General features: G+C 38.8%; 1 protein-coding gene across 4 annotated transcripts in view; it reads right to left on the minus strand.

The window, feature by feature from the left end:
• Nucleotides 1-12219, minus strand: part of ADAMTSL1 (ADAMTS like 1) — a 391950-nt gene that overhangs the window by 8877 nt on the left and 370854 nt on the right. For all 4 annotated transcript variants that reach the window (XM_071424947.1, XM_071424948.1, XM_071424950.1 and 1 more), the window contains 2 exons: nt 4012-4212; nt 2841-3021 (listed from right to left, as the gene is read on the minus strand). In XM_071424947.1, the coding sequence (XP_071281048.1) occupies nt 2841-3021; nt 4012-4212 (382 nt within the window). The remainder of the gene's footprint in view (nt 1-2840; nt 3022-4011; nt 4213-12219) is intronic.

Below are 12219 nucleotides of genomic sequence, written 5' to 3' on the forward strand. Positions count from 1 at the left end.
AAAACTGAGAAAATGGCAACTTTTTCATGAATTTATCTTTCTCAATGCTCTTTGGGCCCAGAATTAATTTTCTTGCCCTTAAAGCTGTTTTTAGAGGCTTAGTAAATACCTGTATCCCTGGCAGAGGGGCTGGGCAAGTCTGCTCTTACACCATGGTGCCATGGAGGCCTCGGTCACAAGCTGCAGTACAATGCTAGGACTAGCCCAGCAGCACTCCTTAGTAGGGAAAACTATCTCTGTGTAATTGCTGGAGTAGCTCACAGGCCACTTCAAACTTGTGAGAGAACAGCCAAAAGCCTGCTGGGTCCTGCTGGTGCCTGCCTCCTCTGTTGTATCCCTGTCAGCTGGCATAATCCAGAAAAGCCTGAACATTGCTCAGGAGCAGTTAGCCCAGGGAAGGAAGGACAGTATTCCTCTTTCCTCTTAAGCTCAGACCATGCATTTACCAGCTGAGGCTCTGAAGCCCTGTGTACTGGCATTTAAAAAATCCAGTCAAACTAGCTAAAAGGTTGTACATAACAGAAAATAATAGTCTAATGCATTTTGTCACTGTAAAGATCATTAGGTGAAACACTTATACAGTCAGGTTTGGGAAAGCCTTAGGTAGGAATAGGGATTGTTAGTTTTCTGAACAGTTTTATGGTCAAGCCAGCAGTTTGCTTCATTAAGTTTCTGGATACTTGGCAGGATCTGTGTGGTTTTGGGAGTAAAATACTGCCTATCACGTCCCTCACCAGCAGTGTTTATGATTACTTTACAAAATAGCCAACAGGCATTCCCCAGTCCCATGGAGAGACATCCGTTTCTATTTCTCTGTCTTCTGCGGGTGATTAACTCCAGTGGCCTCAGAAACAAGTATAAACAAACATATTCCCAACCTGGAAAACAAGAACACTGGTACTTTTATGCAGTTGGGTGAGGCTGAACCTGCAATTTCCGCACTGCTTAAAAAGGTCTGGTCGGCATGTCAATCAACTTTTATTTCCAAGCTTAAATCTCAGCAGTTTCTCAGGAGCTGAGGGAGGATTTGGGGTTGTGTTACAATTCAGGGAAGGTATAAAAAGACATAAACCATTCCCATGGAATTTATTGTCAACAGCAAGGAAAACTGCTGCTAATGAGCATGTTTCATATTTCATCAAATCTCTTTTGGTTTCTTTCTTATGACTCAGTTGGCAACTCAGAAAACATTTGCCTACAAAGAAGAGTAGGAATATATTTTAGAAGGTAATTAAACAGAAACTTGCAATATGCCCAAGACACAGCAAGAGTGGTGAATCTGGCCACTTCTCATCAGGTTGCTTAGTACCTCTACCTTGCCTCAGCTTAGACTGTCTTTTTTTAAAACAAGTCCCAAATCGCTGTTGAATGAGTGAATGTCTGTTGAATGAGGGAAGCTGTACTAAATTTCTCTTGAGATGCTCACTACTTTTAAGTGCTTGTATACTGAAACATAACACATCCAAATTGGAAATAAGGGAGAGGAGGGAATAACACCATGAAAAATATGGTAAAACATGTTTATACAACTCAGCTAAGGTGATACTGAAATGCAGAAGCAGGACATTTTTAATATGGAGGGAGCATAACACTACACTGACTCTCTGGATAAGCTCAAGACGTACTCTTGTTTGCACTAAAGGGCGTCAAAAAAAAAAAAAGACTTTGTGAGGGGTGAAGTCAGAGAATCATTTATGTTGGAAATGATCTTGACTATCGTCAAGTCCAATCATTAACCCAGGAAATGCCAAGTCCACCATAAAACCATGACCCTAAGCACCACATCTATGCATCTTTTAAATTTGTCCAAGGATGATGACTAAATTACTTCCCTGGGACAACTGGTCCAATGGTTGGCAACCCTTTCCATGATGAATTTTTCCCTAACAGCCAATCTAAACCTCTCCTGGTACCGCTTGAGGCTGATTCCTTTTGTCTTGTCACTTGGAAGAAGAGGCTGACCCCTAGCTTACTACAGCCTCCTTTCAGGCAATTGCAGAGAGTGGTGAGGTCTCCTGGGCCCCATTTTCTCCAAGGTAAACAACCTCAGCTTCCTCAGGCACTTCTCATGGGACTTGTACTCCAGACCCTTCACTAGCTTCTCTGTCCTTCTTTCTTATAGTGAGGGGTCAGAATTGGACACAGTAGTTGAGATGTGCCAGAGGAAGACCTATGTGTAGCCAGAAGTTTTTCAAGCTGTCCTGGCTCATTTGTATATAGCAGTAAGTGAAAACCAGGGGACTACAAGGGTAGAGAGTTACAATTCCAAAGCCACCACAAGCTAGCAGACTCCAAACAGAGGCAGAACTCAGCCCCCTTCATGCCTACTAGATCTTATGAGATGTGCCCATTTTACAAAAGATATTTTCACCCTGCTAAGGGAATACTTTGCAGCTGCAGCTACAGCTACAGTCCTGCCTGCATTGATTTCCAAGCAACAAAAGGACTCAGAATAAAATAACAAAATAGCTGCTAAACTTAGCTTCTTGTCTGTTATATTGGGGCAAACTGCTATGAAGCCAAAAAAGAAATGATCCTACAGGTGACAAAATTTCCATGCATTCAGTGCTCAGAACAAGCATGAAATTTATTACCAACATAGGGTGTGACCCAAGACATTGCAAGCTGTGAATTCTCTTTCTACCTTGTACTGTCAAAGTTTTCCACTAATACTGCTACAAAATCCCAACTGTCTGGATTTAGCACTCAAAAACTCCCTTTTAGCCATGACTTCTCCAAACAGGCGCCAGAGAAGCTGCAGTGGTGTGATGACCCGCACAGAGAACTCTTCCAGCACATCTTAAATGCACGTAAGCTACTTCCACACGAGACAGACGAACCGTGAAGGGCAGTCTCTCCTGTTGCACGCGAGGGGCTGCAGAGGTGGCTGGGGGGTTTCTCTGCAGTAGGATGTGTTGACCTCGGCCCCATCCAGTAAGCACCTCAGCTGGGGCAGCTGCAGCCCTCTGTGGCCGCAGGAAGCCGAACAAGCTGTCAGTTTGTCCACCGACCACCGGTACTCTGCCAGGAAGTGTGGGAGAGGCATGTTAGCACTGGAAAACTGACACTAGGGGTATAATTAGAATGGAGAGGGTTGAAGATGTTCTGCAGGGTGAAACACAGGGACACAGTGAAAAGGAAATGCCTACAACCTGCAAGACACCTGATTCAAACCCCTGACTGCCTTTGGTGTAACAAACCCAGTTTTTTGGTGCTTAGAGGCATCAGGCATGGAAAGTTAATAACATAGTATGGCAGTTAAGTGAAGCCAGATACCAGTGAGCATCTGTATTTTTAAAGGTGTGTTACTTAATGAAGATATGTTTAGCTGTAGTTCCCAGCAGTATCTATGACTCTATCATCTTGAAACACCGTATCTCTTACCAGACAGTTCACACAGATCATTTGTGAAGATAAATGTGGGAATAGCAACACATGCACAATTTTATAGCAAAATTGAAGGAATAGTTAAATTCTTCACCTCTCCATCTCTGACAACTGGAGCAATGAAAGCTGCATGTTCTGTTCCACCCAGCTACACCACAGTGTTCTTGTGGCTTTATCACCTTTTCTAGGAGATCACTAACAAAAACAGTTCCAGAACTTTTACAAGTGAAGGGTTTTCAAGGAAGAAGAGACTGTGAAACACTGACCATCATGTATTGATAGAGGGGCTTCTGTTTTAAGAGGTTTAAACTCTGCCACCTCTGTCTTGAATGACAAGAAGATTGTCCAGGCTCAATGTAAGTATAGCTTGAATCAGGAAGGTGTGTTTTGTGCTCAGCAGGGCAGAAATATCTAGTGTCATTTTGGTAAAGTAAAACCTAAGACACTGTAATGTACCCAACAGTCCTGCAAGTCTATGTCCATGACAAGAAATCATTAAGACATCTTCTTCCTGATAAGCATGGTGATGAATTCAGAGGGGAGAAGCTCAGGATGAGAAAGGCAGTGCAGGGAATTGCATGGCAAGAACTTTCCGGGGTGAAATGACTGAAACTGAAGAGTTACCTTGTATAGCCAGGGTCATTACTTGTGTGAGTGAGCCAGCCTCATTCTGAGCAAGGCAGCTGAATTCACCATCAGTGAAATCACTGACATTGAGTATATGAAGAATCCGTCCTGCTGCATGGAGTTGATGTTGCAGGCTGAGAGGCTCACCAGAGTAAAGCCAGGTGATGTTTGGGGTTGGATGCCCATCGACAGCACAACCTAAAAAACAGGTATGTGAGAAAAACCTGCTGATTACTAAACCAGGTATATGCTTTGAAGTGGTCAAAATTAGGAAAAATAGTTGATTCCATCCCATTTTCTCCTCACTTTCTCATAATGGTAAAAACTAATTCTGTAATAAGGAATACCTTCTCATCATCCAGAATAAAATCCAAAAGACAGATAATCTGCAAATTGGAAAATCTATGATTAGTTTGGAATTACTTATATCAGACCTTCTAAGGTTCCCACTTTTTTGATTATCCTCATTTTGGTATTGAAGAAGGTGGGATAGGGGAGTTATAAAGCTGGCATAAACTCAAGGACCATTCTTGAACATGCAATACAAATGCAACTTGATCTTCAAATTTGCTACATAAGTCACAGGACCACCTTCTTCTTACTCTTTCTTTTTAAAACATTTTAAAATGTTATTTATTGTTTCTGTTGTTTCTGTTATATTAAAAGTCAGAAATTTTTGTTATTAAAAAAAAAATCTGTTGGAAAACCAAAGAGATAAAATTGAGCCTTTACAGGTTTGGTTGTGTTATGGTTTGTTTGTTTGTTGGTTTTTTTTTTTTTTTTTCTTTTTTATCACACCAATTACAGCAACTGAAAACACCCTGAAGTTCTAAAGCATTGTGTGAGATCTATGGAACAGCAGCACAGATGATGCAATTTAAATTCTCAGTGAGTTCTTTGTCTGGTGGCCTGAAGGAAGTATATCTACAAGACACTTTTTACTGTAGTTCTCATATCAGCTGAACACTTTGCCAGTTTCATGATGAATTGCAGGAAATCTGTGGGACTCGTGTAACTTGAGAAAGCCAGCTAAGTTTTTTGCCTATTTCCTGGGGAAAAAATTAAGAACTAGGTGATTTCCATAGCATAACACATCCCCACCAATTGCAGGGGTGGGGAGGCAGAAATGCTGTATGTGAGGGATGGCATATTTTACTAGGAGTGCTTCTGGTTTAGGCTTGTCCTGCACTGATATGTATGTCTCTGAGACATGAAAAGTCTCTTAGTTTCTGCAAATGTAACCTATTCTGATGGTTAGTTGGTTATAGTGAAGGTTTATATATTTCTTTTATATTAACATGTATGTGCATGAATGACTATATTGTATACAAAATCCCTTCTGAAAGAACTATCTTGTATAAGCAAACATAACATATATACATCAACTTTCACATAAGTACTGCTCAAAAGGAATGGGATAAAAAAAGGAAGAGCATGAATTTAAAATACTGAAAAGACGAAGGAAGAATCCATCAGCTGATATTTCAATACTGCCATCTCCATTTAATTTGATTACTCTTTATTATTCACTGAGACAAATGAAGATGTGAATGTGAAGTCCCTGTAGCTGCACTACACAATTAATAGATTCTGCAACATGACATTTTTGTTACTGCTCTTCCTTCCATTCTTATTGGTCTACCTGAGGAGAACTTTAACATATACTGGGCAAGTAAAGTTCCTACAATAAAATACCATTGCCATACCATACCAAAATACCATTGCTCAGGAAGGTTGAAGGGTTTAATTTTCAAACATCATTAAGACCAAATCCTCGACTTAAGGAACTCATTACTTAATTTAGGAACCCTTGCGACCCTTTTGAATTTGGTTATACCTGTAAAATAACACTAGGGGACTGGGTTACTATAGTCTTTACTTTTGTGCTTTTTGCTAGGAATCATACCTCCAACCACACTATTCCTATGACAGAAGATACTCTCTTGCCCAGCAAAACTGAAGTTCTCTTGCTTATAAAGCAGAAGGTCTCACACAAGGTGGAAGATGCCAGTGGTGACCTGTGGTATGCCCCAGCCATTTTCATGCTGAGGGGTAGATCCAGACACTGGGGAGAAACTGTCTGCCACTGGGGCTCTCACTGAAGCAGTGGCTATATGAGTCTTTGCTGGTTCCCTGTTGCTGTCAAACCCTGCCCATATGCACAGTGGGGAAGGGTGTGGGCTGGATACAGCTGCCCACTGGGACTCATTCACTCTGTGAAACTGGTATTTCAGAGAGCAAGGGCTCCCTGGCAAAAGACTGACGTGTGCACAGTAGACTCTGCAGTGACAATGACAAAGTTGTACTGGAAATGAACTAGTAAACGCAAATAAATGCTCAAAAATAAGGAAAAAGGGGGAATAAAAAGGCAGAAGGATAGAGTGCAGATTGCTCCCAGTGATTTCACCTCTTCTCTTTTTTCACTTGTATTTATAGGGGTGAAGAGTCCACTATTTGTTTTAATTTCTTTGGCAAGGTCTAATGCAGTTTTATCCTTGGCAGTTATCTCTACCCAGCACTCCCTTCCTGACAACAAAGACACAGCATTCTCTGCTGCTCATTCCTTGTCCCTAATTTTGTAAGGGATAAATTTTTCTATTTATTCCTGCTGTTTCATTTTTTTTCCACTTCTGTGCTGAAAAATAACTTTTGCAGTTTCCGAGACAATAATTCTCAAGTAAGTGAGTGACATGAAAGGTTTTAGCCTTATAGTTTAAAGGCTGCCTAAGTAAAAACAATGAAAGACAAAGGAATATAGAGGAAATGGACAAACTTAAAAAGTGGCTCTATGGCTTTTGCCTAGATTATTCCAATTCTTTTGTAGTTTATTTGTCCTTTAAGACTAGTGTAGTGATTTCCACAGGTCAGCATACAGACACGACAATTAAAGCAGGCATGCTGTGAGCCCACTTTTATTGTTTGCATTTGCAAGACTCTGCAGAGGGTAAATGCAGAAAGCAGAAAGGTCAGCCTGATGCTACACACAGATGAGATCAACCTGAATTCAGCATGCAGATGGTCCTGGTTCATGCTGTTCTTCTTTAAAAAAAATATTGTTAGGAAAAACACTACCGTCTTAGTACTGACTATTTTACTAGTCTTACATAGTATTTCTTCTTCCAAAATGTATATATAAAATATTAACTGAAGGAACAGCCAGTAATCAGTAATATGGGGGAAAACTCCCCAAAGCTATTGCCTAGATATGCACTACCAGTGCGTAATTATTACTTAACAGTAAAACTTTACTAATACTTATCACTCACATTTCACAAGTGACATCTCCTATACATTTCCCATGTGGATTCATAGGCTGTGGATAATATTTTTTGCATAGTAAGTGAGAGCTAGAGCACAATAAAATCACATGTTCCATCAGTATCTCCTTCTTATCTTCCAGGAATAATTTAATGCAGATTACTAATGGTATTAAAGCAATAAATGTAATGCTGCTACAGGACTTGAAACACGACAGTATTTCCACTCTAAACTCTACATTTAAGGAAATAAAGTATGCTTTCAAAATAGAAACCAGATTAAGGATGAAGTAAAATGCTTTGAACAAACTGTGGAGAAGCCAGATACCAATCTGAATAGATTACAAGTGTGGTGCTGAACTACTGTGTTGTGGCTGACACTGTGCTACTGTGTTCACACTATGTAGGTGACCACTGGTAGTGGGAAACAGTTTCCCAGTTTCCTGTCAGGGCTTATTTTCTCCTTAGCTGACTGAAATGAGAAATGCACATTAAATGGATTGGAGTTAAAATTCAATTCCATCCTGGATCTAACAAAAGGATGAAAAATTGATAGGATGTATTCAACTTTTAAACCAACTGAAGGGAGGTAAGACCATGTCTGAAAGTCATATGTATGTAATACCTGTTTTGCTGAAGAGGCAAAACTAAGAGACATCTCTTTGTAGTTTGTCTTATGGGGAAAGATCTTTCAATATACTATAAAGTGACAGACACTTAACTGCTATTATGCAAATTGTTTCTCATTGCCTTCACACACTGAATGAAATAAAATTTACAAAAAGCAATGGAATCTGAAAAAAAAAACCCTAAAGAAAGAATTAATATTTTTATAAATAAAACTTTTACTTATAATTTTTTAAGGGAATGCAAATAACATGAATTTATGCTAGGCAAGGAAAACGAAATATTTAGGAATTCTTGAAATAAGCCAATTGAGTTGATAACAGTAGCACTTAAAAAAAAAAAAGAAAAAAAAAAGAAGGTATTTAAATAACTATTTATGGCTCCAAAGGTGCAGTTGAAACATACTATACAAAACATATGACATGGGTTTTAACAGTTCTCAAAACACCTCAACTGGTTACCCAAGGTAACACATGCCACACATGTTGTCGTTATTAGGTATCACTTACATTGCATTGCAAATATACCTGGTATTCAACCAAAATTGAGTCAGGCTCATTCCCAGCCCCACAGTGGCTGTAAAAAGTGTTCCCAAATACACAGACACATGGTGGGGCCATTAAAAAGCAAGGGAATTTTCAAGCTCTGGTAGTAAATACTGTTTCCTAAAACTTAGTCTGACAACAGAAATCCTACACACCGAGAATCATGTATTAATAAGGACTGTTCTGAACACAATCTGCAACAGCAAATCAAAAATCAAAGCCTACAATAATGGATACAGCATACTTAAATGACCACCTAAGCTAACTTTGATAGTTCTTAGTTCTGTCATTAACTTATTAAGTTCATGACAAAAACACAAAAGGAGTTAAACTGTAAACTTTTACCCTACCACTGCCACAGCTCCAGGTTAAGTGTCCATTTATGGGAGAAAAATGGCAGTCAGATGAGACTCATGGAACAAGCACTGAACAACAGTACAGCACAAGGAGTTCAGCAAAAGATAGAGCAAGAGCTGGCTCATAATGCAATTATCAAGTGGTAAATGTCAGTGGTGCTGTAGAAGTTTTCCTTTGTTTCATACCCCAATATAAACTTGCTACATTTTGAAACAGCATCTCAGGTGGCACTTGGAAAATAAAAAATGCAGAGCAGACAAGGTAGAGGGCAGATGGTTTGGGAAAGAAAGTGATGCTTGCTCCAGAGAGGCTGTAACTTCTGCCCTTCTGAGAGATGTGAGAACTATCATAGAGGGACAGGTTGCTTCAAAACTTGTAATCGAGTAGTCCGCTAGTCATCATGTCAGAAATCCCATAGCATCTCAAACCCCCTTAATACTTACTCTAGAATAATTCTCAAATTTTGAAAGAGTCTAAAAGATCATTTATGTGAAGAAAGCTGGCAGAAGGGGAGGTCTCCATATCAGGACACCTTCAGCAAGTCTGATACTTCTATGTAGCCACAATGATTTTTCTCAGTGGAACTCTGCATTACTTTTATTAGAAAAAAATCTAGGTCAGTGATTCAGCTAAAGCTTAGAGACAAAAGTTCAAGGGCTGCAACTCTTACAACAAACTCAAAATTCAGCAGAGTGATATTATTTTATATGGAAGCATTTTTGACCCCTACTATAGATCAGTTGTTGTCAGATTAGATCATTCATGGCACAAAACAGCAGGCAGGAAAAAACTCAAAGCAGCAGATTGCCTAGAGGACATCACTCTTTTGATCCTGTGTTGAGAGCTTGGCAGTGGCTGGACTAGTGTCTGATTGCCTGAAAAACAAACACCGTTCTAATGTAGTCAAAATTTTCAACCATTCAGAGGTATCATGTAATTTTTAACCCAAAATGTACATGGTGTGTATATGCAAAAGAAAAGCCACACATTTCAATGCAATCCTACAGTGTAGTCTGACATAGTCTGCTGTACTCTGATGTAGAAGGAAGATCCTGCAACACTCTGTGAAATTTATACAATATTTAGGATGTAATCAATGTGATAGTATATTATCAGGCAATTAAATGCACAGATAATGGCACATTTTCTTGATCTTAACTTTAATTCTAGTCCATACAGAAAGGTCATCTACCTACCTGGGAATTCTCACACATACAGACTTTTCACCGAGACAAAAATTGAAAGAAACAGATGACACAATTAAGGCTATCCCATGAATGTACCTGGTACTTAATCGTCATCACACTAGACATAATGTTTATCAAATAAAGTTGCTAAAAAATATTCTTACAACTTATTTTCAAACACGATGGCCAATTTATTACAGAGAATGAGGAGGGAAAAAATTACATAGTGCAAAATACCTTCTCGGATATTCATGATTTTATCTGAATCCTAATGCACAGCTTCTGCAGCTGTCTTTTTCCTTAAGGGGAGCACAGACACCACCTTAGCTGCAATTACTCACAAATTTTATTTTTGCCAGCTTTGTGCAGATTGCAAATTATTCTGCATTTCTTCTTCAAATTTTAATTCAGCAATAATTCTGAAATATAGGAAAATTAAAAACAGGCTCATGGTAGAGATGGGAAGAGCAAAGTGGAATTACAAGAAAACATACCCTTGCTCTTGAGTATATCAGCAAACTGAAGAAATTTGTACTGATGAGATCAGTTGTGTTTATTGGGATAATTTATTGCTTTTCACACTGAATTTTGAACAAGTGTCAGTCCTATGGAGCCAGATGTTGTGGCACAATACTCAGCAAGCAATTGCAGCATTGACTTCTCTGGCTCTGCTTGAAAGAGTTTGATCCTGACATTAGTCTATCTATCTAATCTGGTTCTTCTCCTAAATTAGTCAGCTGTACATTTGGCTCACTATAATGCATCAAGAACATGCAGAAACGTCTAGGTTAATTTTTCTGTCTGCTATCATGTCTAGATAACCCTTAAACCTACTGGCAAGTACTAGTCAGAAGCTAGTCAGTACTAGTCTGAAATAATAAAAAAACCTGACCCCCCACCCTGAACTCTGGGCTTTGGCACCAAGGCAGTTGGACCTCTTAAATATGTAATTTATTCAAACTCAGAAGGCTGACCATTCCAAGGAAGGGGACTCTTTTTTGATTCTGCTTTCTGGGTCGTCTTCTGGGAACCTAAGCAATTCTACTGGAAAATGAGTGGGATATGCCACTGCCAGTAAAATAAAAATGAGAATGAAATACATTAAATTTGGTACAGAGAAATCCTTTGTACCTTTTGAGTGAAAAAGTTTTTATCGCTTTGTCTTAGAAAGAGCTGCATTTTAAATATTGGTATTTGCAGAACAAGACTTTGTTGTGCAGCTGGTCATCTTCTGAAGCAGTAGTGAAATTGACAGCAAAACTGCTCTAATTCTGTGGTCATTTGGGATAATATATAAAACCAGAATGAAACCTGCTTTTTAGGACTATGTTTGCAGTGCTGACAGTAAAATCACATTCTAATTTGTGAAGTGAGTAAATATGGAAGTAATCAAGGAGAACACTATAAATACAGTGCAGCAGTATTCCCCTTTTTTTTTTTTTTTTTTTTACAACTGATTGTACTTTTCTGGTCACAGAAAAATATACTTTGTGATCTAACTTCAGAGTAATTTTCAGTATCCCTTACAAGTAAGGAGGGATGGGAACCAGAGTTCAAATAATTGCCTAGGCTTTTCCCCATTTATTCATATTATCAGATTCCCAACAATACCATTTTTCTTCTGCCTTCTTTACTTCAGTCCGAAATTTTACAGGGAGTACTACATGTTCATATTCCTAGAAGTATTCATTTCTGAAACTTTTTCCAATGTTCCTGCAAAACTCTCACTTAAATGTAACTAATGTATAGATGTCAGGGTTATTAAAGCTTCATCTTTCACTGTACAAACAATTACAACACGTTCAGTATTTTTCAGTGCTGAAACAAGGACATATTTTAAAATCGTATTTTGTGTCTTTTGCCAAGTCTGCTGATTATTGGTCTCCAATAATAACACAATATATATGAGAAGTTGTAGTGAATCTCCATGAGGATTTGTAAGATCCTCAGTTTTCCACTGAATTATATTCAAATACAGGAAATAACAAGCTTAAACCCAAATGAAAGCACATATTCTTGACAGGCCCAAAGCCTTTTCTGCAGGAGTTTTAGAGGTCAGGAGCACTGGATCCTACAATCTTGGTTTCTGCCACTTTTAACATTTACAGAGCTAAGATTCATGGAAATGTGTCTAAGGACTTGGTAAAAAAATTGTAGCATTGATAAACTACTGAAAATACATGAGCTTAGTATGTTCCTATAATTCCAAAAGATAGCACCATGAAGTTATCA

The sequence above is a fragment of the Agelaius tricolor genome, unplaced genomic scaffold, assembly GCF_023055355.1.
Source record: "Agelaius tricolor isolate 1412-34295 unplaced genomic scaffold, bAgeTri1.0.p SCAF_4, whole genome shotgun sequence".
NCBI lineage: Eukaryota > Metazoa > Chordata > Aves > Passeriformes > Icteridae > Agelaius > Agelaius tricolor.